The 16,532-nt window shown below is 39.5% G+C and overlaps 1 protein-coding gene across 1 annotated transcript in view; it reads right to left on the bottom strand.

Annotated features, from left to right (window-relative positions):
- LOC126384265 (tenascin-like) overlaps window positions 1–16,532 on the bottom strand; it is an 85,519-nt gene that overhangs the window by 53,507 nt on the left and 15,480 nt on the right. Inside the window, exon 5 of the mRNA XM_050035225.1 lies at window positions 7,138–8,598. Within this exon, the coding sequence (XP_049891182.1) occupies window positions 7,138–8,598 (1,461 nt within the window). The remainder of the gene's footprint in view (window positions 1–7,137; window positions 8,599–16,532) is intronic.

Below are 16,532 nucleotides of genomic sequence, written 5' to 3'. Positions count from 1 at the left end.
TTGCTGTTTCGGAGCTGAAGGACCAGCGTTCTAAAAGTAACGGAAGTAACCGATGTCTTGTTTGAAAATGTACTTAAGTATTTGATTACTCAAACAGCAAACTAACACATTAGGTTACTCGTTACTGCAAAAAGTAATCAAAGTACTGTAACGCGTTACTTTATAACGCATTATACCCAACTCTGATTATTTGTCTTTTAGCTAATAAACGCTGCAAACTTGAAAACTTGGCTGTAATAAATTTGTAGATTATTAAACTTTATCTAGTTTTTATTAAATCACTCCTGCAACAATTTCCACTTCCTATCTGTGTTCATCAGTTTGATCCAAATGCTGACTAGTTCCACCAAAATGTGACTAAATACATGACTCCATTTTAATGCAACCCTGTCAAGCTTGTTAAAAGAACTTTGTCATGGGTTGCAGCATTTTAGCTTCCTAATTGGCGGCTCAAAAAGCAAATAATTTTACCCAAAATAAAACAAAATTTAATTATATACACAGATATGCATCGCTGCTCCAGAATGAGGCAGAGAAATCTTTTCCTACTCCTGAATGTTTCATGAAAAATAAATTTTCCTCCCTCGTGTCTCTTTTTCGTCTTCATGTGATTGATGCAGTGGAACAAATGAACCAGCAGGCCTCCACTTGTACTGAATGTCTGCTGAAATTGAGACGTCCACCTTTAGAAAAACAGAGTGATGTATGCCTGAACACTTGGTATCAGATCATCAGCTGTCTGCTAACTGGCACCGCCACAATAAAACCAACTGCTCGATCTGATCTGCTGCTTGAAAGTGAAACTGTTCAGACTGTGAGGATGGTTTTGTCATTAGGCTCAGGATTTCAGAGCTGCGGGGGCCTCGGTTCAGATCAGTGAGAGGAAGATGATGATCAGTGTAAATGTCTTTATTCATTTTTTTTTTTTTTTTTTTTTTTTTTAATTTCAATTGTTTGATTCTATTTACCTCAGTGCGGGCCTTAGGGCAGTTGCCAACATTGTCTGTTTTACCATGAGTATTTATATTGATTGTTGTTTTTAAAATTCTATTTACCTTCTGTATGACTTAATTTGCCTGATGTATATATAAATGTTGGTATTGTCCACTTCTGCAAACCACAGATATGCTTCATATGTAGCGGATATGTTGAAGGTTGCTGTGCGGTGAAGGTGTGGTTATGTTTAAGCACCAAAAACACTTGGTTATGGTTAGAAAAACATTATGTTTTGGTTTAAAGTACCTGATTTGGTCTCTTTAAAATCACAGCTGGAAATGTCCCAAACTCTCATAAAAAAACAAACAAACAAACAAGAAAAAAAAAATTTGTTGGTCTGCTGCCGTCGGCTGTTTGGCAGCTGTCTCGCCTCGACATCACACCATCCCCTCCTCCTTTTAATAAGAGCGTCAGCTCATAAACTTTGTCACTGTAGAAACATTGATTATGCCATGAATGAAGCATACAGATGTAACGCATCAGCTATTTACAGAAACATGCAATGCCAACATTGACTCTAGCAACTGGGCTGAAATTTCTCATGCATATACTTTTATTGCACATACATTCCTGTTTAAATTCATTTAGACTATTGATTGCTTTCACTATTTTTTATCACCCAGCTGTTTGTTTTTCCACACAATCTGACAATCTCACACACACACACACACACACACACACACACACACACACACACACACACACACACACACACACATTATTATGACTACCTTTTCATTCAGTTTTCCACTGTTTGTTATGTTTTATATTAATATGCATGTATCATGTTGAGTTCTGTACATCATCTGGTTGCCTTTGTGTTTCCTTGGATATTTTTCCCTGTTCCAGGTCACAACTGTTTAACACTTCTGTTCTCCTTTTTGCTCCCCATCACTGCTAGTCCTACTACATTTCAGAAGTTCATACTGCAGTTTTTACTGCACTACATGTATCTGTCATTTTAGTCACATTTCAGATTAAAATTTCACATAAAAATCACATAATACATTTTTAAAATGATTTAATGTTAAGGGTTAAAACAATAAACTAGTAACATATATAAAGTATGGTAGTTAAAATTCGTCCCAATAACATTAACACCCTATTCCATTCTATTCATATTCTATTCCATTTCATTCTTATTCCTATTCCACTACATTCTGTTCCTATTCCAATTCATATTCTATTCCATTGTATTCCTATTCCTGTTTCTATTCCAATTTCATTCCATTCCAATTCCTATCCCATTCCATTCCAAATCCTATTTCATTCCAATCTTATTCTATTCTGTTCCATTCTTATTCTATTTTTTTTCCATTCTTATTGTATTTAATTCATATTCTAATCTATTCTGTTCTTATTTTATTCTTATTCTATTAAATTCTTATTCTTTTTCTAATCTATTCTTTTCTTTTCTATTTAATTCTATTTCATTCCTACTCCATTACATTCTATTCCTATTCCATTCCATTCTGTTCATATTCTATTCATTTCCATTCTTATTCCTATTCCAGTCCATTCTGTTCCCATTTCTATTCCATTCTATTCTATTCCTATTCCGGTTTCTATCCATTCTATTCATATTATTATTCCTATTCCAATCTATTACAATTCCCATTCCATTCCATTCCAATATATATCCCATTCCATTCCGAATCCTATTCAATTCCAAATCTTATTCTATTCTATTCTATTCTTATTCTATTCTATTCTTACTCTATTTGTATTCCATTCTTATTGTACTGTATTTAATTCTTATTCTATTCTAATCTATTCTGTTGTTGTTTTATTCTGTTCTATTCTATTTAATTCTATTTCCTTCTTACTCTATTCTATTCTATTCTATTCTATTCTATTCTATTCTATTCTATTCTATGCCACTCTATTCCTATTCCATTCTATCCATATTCTATTCCATTCTTATTCATATTCAACTCCATTCTATTCCTATTCCTGTTACTATTCGATTCTATTCCTATTCCATTCTATTCCTTTTCCTATTCCAATCTATTCAATTCCCATTCCATTCCATTCCAATTCTTATTCTATTCTATTCTATTCTATTGAGAAACAGTTAATCACACAGTTTAAAAACCTCTTTATGACTATGCGGATCATTTTATTTTCTGTCATGTTGCATCTACAATCATATACATCACTGTCTGGTATAAAGTGCAGTTGTTGAAACCACAGAGTGAAACATGTGGCTGTGTGTGAAGCTGCCAACATGCAGCTCTCAGCCTGGCACAGCCACATGGCTGATGTATGACTGCACACAGCGAAGGCGTCCTCGATAATAATTCACAGGTTCGCTTTACTGCACGAGTTTCTCATAAAATTAATGCTGAAAAATTCACTGCTTAGTGGGTCACTGAGAGCCTGACGTCATGTTTCCCGTTACCAATTACCAAAATAAAACATGCGCTTCACACACGCACTGAGGTGGATGGCCGACTACCAAACTGATCACTCATGCATTCAAAAACTGCTGCAGAAGTTTTATGCAAAGTCTATAAAATGTGCACGAAAATGACGTTTTTTCCATCAACTGGTTTTATAGGAAGATTCTCAAGATGGTGCAAGAAAAATAAATTTTCAGCAGTAGTAGGACCTTTTCTCAAGACATTTCATTCCTGCATGCCACCTGAAATATTATTTCTATGACTTTTATTTAGTTTTAGTCTCTGAGGTCATATCCTCTGAGTTTTATCAACCTGTTGATGCTCCGCAGTTAAAACAGAGTCTGCAGTTATGGGAACGGCTCTGTGAGAAGAATTTTCTGAGGAGGAGTGAGGTGCTTTGAGGGACCCATGGACTTATGATGTCCCAGTTTCTAAAACTTTGGCTATAGACGCGACTGGAGGCCTGTGACCAGTGTTGGAGGAAGTATTTAGATCCTTTACTCAAGTAAAGGTACTAATACCACACACTGAAAATACTCCACTACAAGTCAAAGTCCTGCATTCAAAACCTTACTTAATTAAAAGTATGTAAGTACGATCAGCAAAATGTGCTTAACCTCTTCCTCTCCAGGGGGATGTGGCATTCTTGGCCGACATTACCACCTTTTTAGAGGCTGTAGCAGGCTTTTAGGGCTGGATTTAAGATACTGATGTCATATGGAAGTAAAAGACCCTAGTCATACTGGCTGTTCTGGCTACATTTTGATGAGGGAATAACTGGGTCCCTTGAACTCTCACCTCAAGATATCTGAACCATTTTTTTGAAATGTGACCTCACTGTATAAAATGACCTGTCAAATAACCGAAAATTCAATTCCTACAGAAATCTCGACAAGTTTTTTTAACCAAACCACGGCATGGATTTTTATTTGGTGTTCCTCAAGGTCTTGGTGTCTTAATGTGATATTACAGCCTGTTCTCATTACGACGTCGTCGAATACAGGGATTTTGGTGTCAGGCGCTTGACCCCAAAAGCCACCTGTCACAGCAGGGTGTCAGGTTGAAACGCTGCCAGTAACATGTCACATAAGGAGCTGGAGAGTCTGTATAGGGTGGGCGAGAGGGGTGGTTAATGGGTCCAACAAACCCAGGAGTTTCACCTGGGAGTCCAGTGTTCGCTTCCCATATAAATGTAGACCTAAACCATTATGTTTTTTTCTAAACCGTGTGCTTTCATTGACGTCCCAGTGTTGGTGGCAGCGTACCAGAATGTCAACAGCAGATGCAGAAGGGTACGTAGTGTGTAATATGTAGATGTGAAAGGCCACAGACAAAGCGGTGATATGTGATGACTTGGGATGAGAACGTGTTGGGTATTCTGAAAGGAATTTTTGACCATTATCTGTATCTGAATCTGTACTTGGAATGTGCAGTGTTTGGGTTAGACCTGGGTGGAGTTTAAACCCACCCATGAGGATTGCCCTTCATCACGAGCACTGATATTGATACATTTTACTTGTTAAGTGCTCGTATTTGTAAGAAGTAAATTATCTGTACCGGATAATTGTTTAATCCGAGTATTCTGCTCAACCCTACGAAACACAGTGTATGACTAGAAAAACAGCCCTGTCTTCAACTTTGTGATAATGCATCTTCCAATTGATCTGAGAGCCTAAGAGGTATAAGAGAAAAGTATTTAAAGCTGTCAGATTAATGTAGTGCAATAAAAAGTACAACATTTAATTTTGAGATGTGGTGGAGTAGAAGTATAAAGCTGCATGAAATTAAAATACTCAAATATAGTCTAAGTACCTAGAATTTGTTCTTAATTACAGTACTTAAGTAAATGTACTACATTGCACCACTGATTTTTATGCCGACTGTTTCACCTCTGTCAGGAATAAAAAGTATTTGCACAGCTTGTTTGAATTCAGGTATTTTGGCACAAATTTAAAATGTGCATAAAAGCAGGTGGATGGAAAGCACTGCTGCTGTTCACTTATCTCCCTCCACCCTGGGGCCTCAGATTGTGGGGACTCCCCTTCCTGCGCTCCAATCAGAATTCCGTTACATTTGGGAAAACATTCAACACTCTCACACATGTGTCCTGTGTCAGCCTCGGCACAGGAAGCCATTACACAGCAGTCTGAGGGAGTTTTATGGGCAGCAGATCTGGATCCTGCTGCTCTGTTAATGAAACAGTTCCGTCACTGGAATCACTGCAGCTGGAACACCCTCCGAACACACAAGCTAATGTGCTAACGTAGCCTCGGCAACAACAGGGACGATGACATCTAACAACAACAAAACAGCAACACAACTCTCTCACACTCAAAGATGCAGCAGATTGAATGGAAACTTCCTCAATATTGAAAATAAAAACCTTACAAGTGCTTCGAACAAAATTTGGAGAAACAATGACATCATTGATGGTAATGAAGTTGTTGAATGAATCATGGCAAACATTTGCCAGGAGAAAATTTTGGCATTGTAGGTTTCTGCAAACCACGGATTCATTACATTTGTACGCATCGTATCAACGTTTCTAAAGTGACGTAGTATATAAACTGACATGTCATCTGGAGGTGGAGGGGATGGTGGATGGTGTGACAGCTAGGCGAGATGCCTGCCAAGATGCAGACAACTGTTTGAGACCAACAAACAACAAAAACAAATTTAATTTTAATTTTTTACAGGGAATCGCTGCTTTTTCAGCGGGGATTGTTCCAGAAAAAAGAATTACGAATTTTGGAACCAAACATAATCTTTTCCTCACCATAACCAAGTGGTTTTTGTGCCTAAACCTAACCACATTCCTGCACATTCAGAAACCCCAGTGTTTCACAATACTGTGGAAACGTAAAGTTTCAATGTATGCACAATAACATAATGTAACATTTCCATGGTTTTCAGAAATGCACAATGCCAACATTTTTACCACAGTTCAAATCACTTTAACCCCCAGTAGAGGGAAGTGCATTTACTCAAGTACTGTACTTACTGTAGGTGTAGTTTTGAGGTATTTATACTATACTGAGGTATTTCTACAACATACCAGAGGGAAAATCTGTACATTTAACAATTATTTGATAACTTATGTTAATAGTTACTTTGCATATTCAAAATAATAATACAAAATATATTCAACAAATAAATTATGATGTATTATTATTGGTTAAAACAGAACTTTATTGACCTCCAGGAGTAAGTTCACAAGCTACCCAGCAGTTTATAAAGTAATTTAAATGAGCTCCAACTTTTCCAGCTGCAAAGTGGAAAAAGTGATAAACACATTAATGCATCAATTAATATAATATACATTATTCTAAAACTGACCATGCTGCCAACTCTAAAGTCATCGAATATCAACACTTGGGCAGTTAGACCCAAGTGACACTCATGAAAAAAGCTGTCTTTTCACGTTGGCATGACAAGCGTGTGGTCACCATTATTGTTTAACGGCACCCAGGCCCTACACTTCTGTGGTGATGCCGATCGGTATCAGCTGTTACCGCCACCATATTAGCGCAGTGAAAAGCAGCAGCAATGGCTAGCCAATGGGATACACACGTCCAAACATGGGTGTATGGCCAGATTGTCTTACCACGACAAACATTCTAATGCTTACCCCTTGAAAGTTTCAATACTGCTGTGTATACAATACTACTGACACAGTCATAGGTCTTCTTTGAAGACCAATCTTGTTTTAGGATTCTGTAATGTGTTGGGTTTGACTCACCGGTGTCACAGTTTGGTCCAGTCATGCCGCTCTCACACTGGCTGCAGTCCGGTCCAGTGAACCCTCGCCGGCAGACACATCTTCCTTTGACACACCTCCCTTTGTTGTTGCAGTTGTTGGGGCAACCTTTGGCGGCACAGTCCGGCCCAGCAAAGCCCACATCGCAAACACACTTCCCATTCACACATCTCCCACGGTTACTGCAGTTGTTGGGACAAGCTTTTCCAGAGCAGTCTGCTCCGGTGAATCCATCCTCGCAAACGCACTGTCCATTAACGCAGCGCCCCCTGTTGTTGCAGTTTCCCGGGCAGGATTTCTCAGAGCAATCATCACCGGTGAAGCCGCTGTCACACACACATTTACCGTTCACACACCTGCCTTGGTCGCTGCAGTCATTAGGGCATGTTCTTTCAGAGCAGTCGGGTCCACTGAATTCATCATCACAAATGCACTCTCCGTTTATGCAGCGCCCCCTGTTGTTGCAGTTTCCAGGACAGGTGGTCTCAGAGCAGTCTGCACCAGTGAAGCCGCTGTCACACACACATTTACCGTTCACACATCTGCCTTGGTCGCTGCAGTCATTAGGGCATGTTCTTTCAGAGCAGTCGGGTCCACTGAATTCATCATCACAAATGCACTCTCCGTTTATGCAGCGCCCCCTGTTGTTGCAGTTTCCAGGACAGGTGGTCTCAGAGCAGTCTGCACCGGTGAAGCCGCTGTCACACACACATTTACCATTCACACACCTGCCACGGTCATTGCAGTCATCAGGACACGCCCTCTTTGAGCAGTCAGGTCCGGTGAATCCAGGATTACACACACACTGTCCGTTGATGCAGCGCCCCCTTTTGTTGCAGTTTCCTGGGCACGAATCTGCAGAGCAGTCAGCACCAGTGAACCCGCTGTCACACACACATTTACCGTTCATACAGCGTCCACGGTCACTGCAGTTGTTTGGACATGCCTTCTTCGAGCAGTCGGGGCCGGTGAACCCAGGATTGCACACACATTGTCCATTTACGCAGCGCCCCCTGTTGTTGCAGTTCCCAGGACAGGACTGGTCTGAGCAGCTGGGACCAGCGAAGCCTGTGTCACACACACACCTGCCATTCACACACCTGCCGCGGTTGTTGCAGTTGTCAGGGCAGCCTCTTTGCGAGCAGTCAGGACCGGTGAACCCAGGATTGCACACACACTCTCCATTCACACACCTGCCATGGTTGTTGCAGTTGTCGGGGCAGCCTCTCTGTGAGCAGTCTGGACCGGTGAAAACAGGGTCACACACACACTGTCCATTCACACACCGTCCATTGTCGTTGCAGTTTCCAGGACAGTTGGACATGCTGCAGTCCGGTCCACTAAAACCAGTGAAGCAGACACACTTTCCGTCGACGCAACGACCCTGATCGCTGCACTCGTTGGGACACCTGTCCAAACCTGGTTTGATGGAGCAACCTGCACCTGAAGAGAGGAGGACAGACAGGTTAGACAGTTCATAAGTGCAAGTACGTTTCCCTACAAAAAGTGATGCACCAAAATTTGTCCTAGATATCCTAGATTATCATGAGCCAGTAATTCATGTATAACCCACATATTTTGGGAAGGCTGTGATAGCATTACCCAAATGCTGACAGGGGTAAAAAAGGATGTCGTCCATGTAAGGAGGAAGGTTGGGGTGGTGGTTGTTTCACAAAACACAGGACTTTCTCCCGGGACACCAAGATTTGGAACCGTGTGAAACCAGGTGGACTTTGAGTCATTTTAAGGTACATCGTCATGTTTTTTTCCCTACATAACCTAGATACATTAAATGCATAATGCATACATGGGACTCTAATTTATTAGATATCTTATTAACCATTTTGTGAGGATACATCAATAAGGTTAAGGACACAGAGAGACACTGACACAGAAACAAAACATTTCAATCATGTGTTCTTAATGAGAAAACATCTTTTTTACACTTTCATGTAGGATTTTTCTATGCTAGCTACTCATCAGCTACACTGCAATTAGACAGATGTCCTGCTGACTAGGTAAAACAAACACATTTTAACCATGCATGTATTGTAAGTAAACATAAAGCATTCATACTAGAAAAAAAATCATGGTGTTTAAAAACAAAAACAAAAAAAACAACAAAGGGCAGATTATTAAAAATGCAAACTATTCTTGGAAGTCTCTGCTAACAGTCTCACTAATTCAGAAAAACAGAGCAGATTTTTTTTTCTACTCAAGTGAATGCATTACACTTCCGTATTATTGTGAAGTCGGATGTCGATGATGGATATGCCAAAAATTTAAAATTGTGTTTTGTGAGGTATTTATGATCCAAACTGCTGGAGACATCTACATTTTTATGCCCTTGTTATAACTGTTAAAGTCTTCTTATGCATCATTTGGCTTTTTGAGACTTTTACATTTCATCAGTGTCCATGTTTTTGTTGTTTTATTTTATTTATTTTATTCATTCATTTTCTGTAAGCGCCTGTTCTGCTAGGGGTTGTGGGGGGGCTGGAGCCTATCCAAGCTGACATTGGGTTAGAGGTGAGGTACACCCTGGAAAGGTTGCCAGACTATCACAGGGCTGACACATAGAGACAGACAACCATTCGCTCTCACATTCACACCTACGGACAATTTTAAGTCACCAGTGAACCTAGCCTGCATGTCTTTGGACTGTGGGAGAAAGCCGGAGAAAATCTACGCTGACACGGGGAGAAAAAACACACATGAAAACACACGGTATCAGTTCATGAAAGTTAACTGTTATGTTATGGTCATCTAAAAAAAAGTCTAAAAAAAAATTCAGTTGTTTGGTTGACCCTCTAAGGAGTCAGATGTTCTGTATTTCCAGTAAAAAAATGTTCTAATGATTTTAAGCATCTTTTTCGCTAGCCAAAAATAAGCATCAGCATTATCACAGTTAAACATAGCTGTAAATGCACCATGCTAACAAAGCTAGCAGCTAGCATTAGGGTTAGCTCCACCCTCTCGTCAAAATATGGTCACTTCTGACTCCAAATATCCAAGATGGCAATGGTCAAAATGCCGCACTTGTGGCTTCAAAACAGGAGTCCACAAACCAATGGGTGATGTCACTGTGGGTACATCCATTTTTTTTTTGGACTGTCTATGGTTTCCTCTGTTACTAACTACTAACTAACTGAAAATTGCTTCCACATCAGTTAGAATTGCTTACAGATGCCGATGTGTACACATATTTCTCAGTGTGTAAGTTGATTCTGAAATGTTGATCTTTTTAAATTTTCCAAAATGTTGGAAACCACTGATCTACAATCTGTTATATTCATCACACAACAGAACAGACATCATCCCAATTATTTGGATGTTCTTATAGCCTCACTAGTTGTGGAGCGAAGAATGTAAAGTTCATCCAAAGGGTAGGGGGCTCAGTACAAGGAAAGTGAAGGGGTTTTAATGAACTGATGGACTAACGACCATCTCCACCCTCAGGCCTCACCTCCAACAGGGCAGTGACAGAAGCTCTGGTTTGTTGCAGCACAATAACGGAAGTTTATTTGACAGACGTCTTGAATTATTTAGAACAGAATCCTCTTCATTCTTCAGTGTTTGGGGGGTGGAGGTCTAATCCTCTCTAATTAGACTGAAACGCTGCCTTGTTTTCACTAATGAGAGGAGGGTGGAGGGGAGCTGCACTGGACTGGGAGGAGATGGAGACTGAGATCACACTGGGCAGAGAGCTGAGGGGACAGACACACATACACACACACTGTTAGCTCATGCTTTGAGCTCTGCCAGTTTATAATGGGATCAGTCCCGAGGTCAGCTTCACTCTGACGGAGGATGTGACTGATGGACTGAATCTAACATAAATCTGTCAAAACTAATTTAACCGACAGCACAGTCACAAGTACAAGTACTCAAGTACTGTATTTATAGGGAAACTTAAGTATTTTTTAACCTGGACCCTATTTCACATAATTTTGTGACAAAGTGACTCATGGAGAAAATAATGTTTGAAACTGGTCCAGTATTGAGAGAGAGGCCAGCCGCAGCAGCAGCAGCACAACATGCTGCTATGTAATCCCTACTTGCAGTTGGCATTCTCAATTAACATCCACTAAAAGTGTTTGTTTTTTGCCACCAACAGGCTCAGATAGTTATTATAAGCATTTAATAACATTACAGAAATGATCCTTACAGAGAAATGAAGCATTTTTCTCTACCTTTCACTGGTCTGTTTGTCATTGAGATCAAGTCTTGCTCAAGAGATGACTTATTGCAGGAAAAACAACAGTGGAAACGTTAGTGAGAGTTGGACACAGACGTGGTAATATTGTTTTGCAAGTAAGTCCCAAGTAAGTCTCAAGTCTTTGCACTCAAGTCTAAAGTCAAGAAAGTCAAGTTTCAAGTCCTTAACAAGCCATTATGCACTCTTCAACAAATGTAATGCCAATATGAATTTACAAAAATCATAAACGTTTTGAAATTTGCATTTTTTTAAAACAAGTTTGTTAAAAAGTTTTTTAACTTTAATTATGTGTCTAATGTATTTAATATTAGCCTCAACTTACTGTGGATTGTGCAACTTCAGATGTGTTAAAGTTTTTGTAGTTTTTGTAGCAGTTGACCAAAGGTTAGTCCAGAAAGTCCATTAGTCAGCAAGATTTCATTGGTCACTTAGTCAGACACTTCTAAAAACATTCTGAGCCTTTGAGTGGAATAAACAAGCATTTTTAATGGACGTAAATTGACTGAGCACAGTTGCCCGCAGAGATTAAACTGCAGCTTTTTTCGCTGCTGTGGCTGCAGTGGTCTCTCTCAATACTAGAATTAAAAAAATCGTTGTCTCTATCAGTCACTTGCACACACACACACACACACACACACACACACACACACACACAAAACCAAAACAAAAACAAACAAACAGGAAAATGCAGCCCAGGCTTAAAAATACTGAAGTTTCCCTTTGAGTATGAGTCCATTTTGTGTATGTTATGAGTTCACTCTTCTTCTTTCAACCCAACTATGAGAATAAATTTTGGCATTGTATGTTTCTGCAATTCAGGGAGCTGTTACATTTATATTATGTAGCCTTACACGTCAAAATATGACACTCTAGGTGCACGTCCTGCGTCAGTTTTGGATGATCAGGGACGGCATGTCAATTTATGCTTGTTACATGCATTGTCTCTTTTCAAAATAAACTACAAACACTGGTAAAAAAGAAGGAGAAAAAACAGCATGGTTTGGCTTAAAATAATTTGTTACTAATGTGATATAACATCACGTGACATACCTCACTAGCATAGTATGCTAACAGCACACTACATTGTTATTAAAATCACTCGATTGACTTTTGGTTTCACACGGGACACAAACAGTGGACTCCTGGGTAAAAGTCTGGGGTTTGTTGGACCCATTTACTTTCCCTCCACCATGCCGTGTGTGGTCTTTCTTGCTCTTTATACATCAGTACTTGCCCAGAGTGTCAGAAATGCCACCGCCTGGTGCCTCTCATACCACTGCTAGAGGGTGCCTCTGTGGTCCATGTTTGCCGCCTACAGCCACTGACCAAGCATCAGGATTTGACGAGTTGGGAGTGAGACTGGAGGCCTGTACTACGGCGCCAGTTCAACTTACCCAGGATATCTTTTTCTTACAGTATCTGGCTTGACTAACCCTAACATTGGCCGTCTGGATAACCGGTACTACAAAGCTGGTTATCAACTAGGTCAGTCAACTCTAGGTTTTCCTATCCAGCCATGAGCGCGTTCATGTGAAAGAGCAGCAGAACCATGAATGAAGTAGGCTACTTCATATTGAATCAGATGAAACGGTGCCAAAAGTGTCTGGCACTCCAAAACATAAAAATGTCAGTGTTGTGGGATGTAAACGATACTCTACAATCTTATAACAGAAAATGTGAAATATATCACTCTCAGCCGAGACTTAAATTACATGTAGATATCATTAGGCTATATGTGACATTAGTATAGTGTATATTTTGCTATTTAGTTTGATGATGACGAAACTATATCTTACATAAAACCAGCTTCGTAGTACTAAAAAAGTTGAAGTTACCTCACTATCTCCAAATCCTGCCTCGTAGTGGGTTGACAAAAACCACCCCATTCCCTCCACATGACAAAGTCAGCTCATATACCATTGGTGTTTCTCAAAGTCAAGGATCCTTCCTTGGTATGATAAGTCCTTCTAAGGAAGGATCCTCCAGAGGCAAGGCAAGAGTCCTTCCTAGAATTGAGTGAACACAAATTGCAACAGGGCAACCAGTGTCCCCAGGTGTACATCATTAATCCTCAGCAGACTGAGGCAGTGGAAGTGGACACTTAGCGCTCCATCTCTGCTGTAAATGATTAATTTAAAAACGGTTATGTTTTATCTAAATCAAATCTAAATCTCGCAGTGGACACATTGGAGGGTGTAAATTATGAGGTTTCTGTCAATATGTTTTATGACGCTTGTATGATAAAAACTCCTGGAGACATTAATCCAAATGAATGACTTATGTATATAAATCCTGCTGAGCTCCACTGGCGCAGGTTTCATTGAAAAGGCCCCGCCTTCACTTCCAGCAAATCGTGTGCAAAGCATTGTGGGGATTTTATACCCACTGAGGATACACACATGCATCCTTGGAATTTATCTGAAAGAAGAACTCAGTCCTCGGTGAAATTCGGAAGGATCCTTAGCACTGGAACAGTCTTTTTGCGGGGTTCGATGATGTAGCCTCCTTGAAACCAGGCCGTTTGAGGATTCTTCCTTGACTTTGAGAAACACCTTATGTTACTTTGGAAATTACATGATACATATGAAATGTACAAAAGTAATATATTCATAGTTTGCAGAAACATACAATGCCAACATTTTTTTCTGGCGACTGTGCTGATGCTTTTACCCTCAACTTTTCTTTTTGTTTCTTGTTATTGTTGTTGTTGACATCCTTGTTTTTGTGTGTGTTTTTTTATGTTTTATGTGTTGCTGGCTGTGTATGTGTGTGTTCACAAAAAAGAGGAGTCTGTAAGTATGAGTTAAATTCTGCCTTCAATAAAAACAGAATTGTTAAAAGAATGTAAATACATGTTCCAGTGTTTGATAAATGTATCATCAGGAGGAGGAGGACACACTTTAATGCTGCAGGTGTGTGTGTGTGTGTGTGTGTGTGTGTGTGTGTGTGTGTGTGTGTGTGTGTGTGTGTGTGCGTGTGTGTGCGTGTGTGTGCGTGTGTGTGTGATGAGTCAGTGGAAGGGGAGAACTACAGGCTACAGGCAGAAACAGTGAAGTAATATGAACTCATGCGACTGGGTGGAACAGAGACATGTGCAGGCAGTCGGGGAGATCGTGACTGAAAGAGTTACAGCAGGGAGAGATGAAAGATGAGAATTATATGGACTGTGAACTGTGAGTCAGACTCAACATGTATTGATTTATGTTTTAACAATTATTATTGATCTGAGGAAATGCTCTGTTTCATATTCCTACAATATGTTTTAAAGGACCAGTGCAGCATGATTTATGTTTTTGTTCATATTTTTTTATTCTCTTCCTGTTTTACACCATCTAAATTTTTCCCAGTGATTTTATCACATTATGACTTGTTTATGGTTTGGGTTTATTTTTCATGACTTTGTGACTTTATCTCTAGCACCACCTTTAGGCAAAACTTGCAACTTGTGAAAAAAATATCAAACAAGGCACAATATCTTGTCTGGATCATTTTATTGTCTCTTTAACTGAAATAAAATCTGTGTTGTTTGGAATGAATTAAAAGTTTATGAACCTGAGAGGTTTGGCTGAAGTTACTTTGCTGATGCACAGATGTGAACACTCTCAAAATTATAACGACATTAAATGGATAGTTCAGATTTTTTGAAGTGGGGTTGTATGAGGTACTTATCCAAAGTCAGTGTATGACATAAAGCAGATGTCAGTCGGCATGCTGCCAGTTTGGAGAAGGAGAATCTGGCTGGTGTCCAACACAGAAGCTAAGCAATGTACTGCCATTGTTAGGGCAGCATCAAAACATGTTTAAGCCTCATAACAAAGTCAAAGTCAGTTTAAAAGTATTAAGAATATTTTAACTCCTTTATCTTCACTTCAGACAACCCATTCCAACATGGAAGCCGTTAAAAGGTTAAGTTCCCCATCTATGCTCTAGTCAAAGCCACCAGACTCCATTAACAAAAACAGTCATTTTAGCTTGTTGAACACGGAAGCTGCTGGTCTGCAGCTGCTTTGACAACTTAGTTAGTTTGCATTACTATGTGACTTTGGTGAATCCAATCTATCCCTTTAAACACAAAAGTCACACAATAACACAATTAAAATAAATGAAAATAATTTGAGGCAGTAGAAGACCAGCAGCTTCTTGTTTCCAGTGTTGTTAAATCACTGTTTTTCTAAACAGAGTGGCTTTGAAGAAATATAACAGCTTCATTTTCATGTTGGAAATCACTGTCTGACAGTGAGGTAAAGAAGAGGGAATAATGTAAATATAGTATACATTTAAGCTGATGTCCACAGCAGTAGATCGTTTAGCTTCCATGTCGGTACTCCAGCCTGCTTCTCCAAACTGGGGGTGTGCCGACCGCAATCTACTGTAGGTAATACACTGTCTGTGGATCAGGACCCCGTACATCTCCACTTCAAAAAATCTGAACTATCCTTCTAATCCTTCCAGTGGCTCCCTGCAGCTTTGACAGAAAATTATATGGAAATAATTAATTGTTATTGTTTTAACATTTTGATTTTCATTTATTGTTGCAGGCCTAATGTCATTCTTACATTCTTTAACTGCAAAAATGCACAGCCTATATATCGATTAAAAAAATGTTTCAACATTTCGTCAATTAAAATGTACATCATATGTCTACGGCCTGACAGCTTTTTCTCTAAAAACTTCACCAGTTACAGTAGTCTTGAGTCTTCCGAGCTAGGCTATCTGTGGATTCCAAATCCAAAAAGGGAAAAGTCTCAGGGAAAGAGAATTTTATAGTTTGTGGACAAACTTGTTTGCTTTCATTGGCAATGCTGCAAATAATCAAAAATAGCCCACTGCAGAATGGCCACCTTGTGCTAACACATATTAATGAATTCTAATTTAGATCTATTAGTAATGTTGATAGGCAACACCAAACGCTATAGAAGATTTTTTTAGGTAGCCAAAAACATTGCAATTTACTTTCATGAACTGAAAACACACTGAAAAAGCGACAGCTAAAGCTACGCCTATACTCTGTGAATCTCGAGTTACACCATGGTTACATTACCTATCCAACGTAAGGCGTACAGAACCCAAATGTCACTCAGTGCAGCCATACCCTTAATTATGCATAACTTAAAGACTCAATAACACGTCAACATGTTACAGAAAAATTCAACCCCAT

The sequence above is a fragment of the Epinephelus moara genome, chromosome 22 (assembly GCF_006386435.1).
Source record: "Epinephelus moara isolate mb chromosome 22, YSFRI_EMoa_1.0, whole genome shotgun sequence".
Lineage (NCBI taxonomy): Eukaryota > Metazoa > Chordata > Actinopteri > Perciformes > Serranidae > Epinephelus > Epinephelus moara.
Note: the sequence above shows the minus strand (reverse complement) of the source record. Positions and strands in the feature narration are given on the sequence as shown.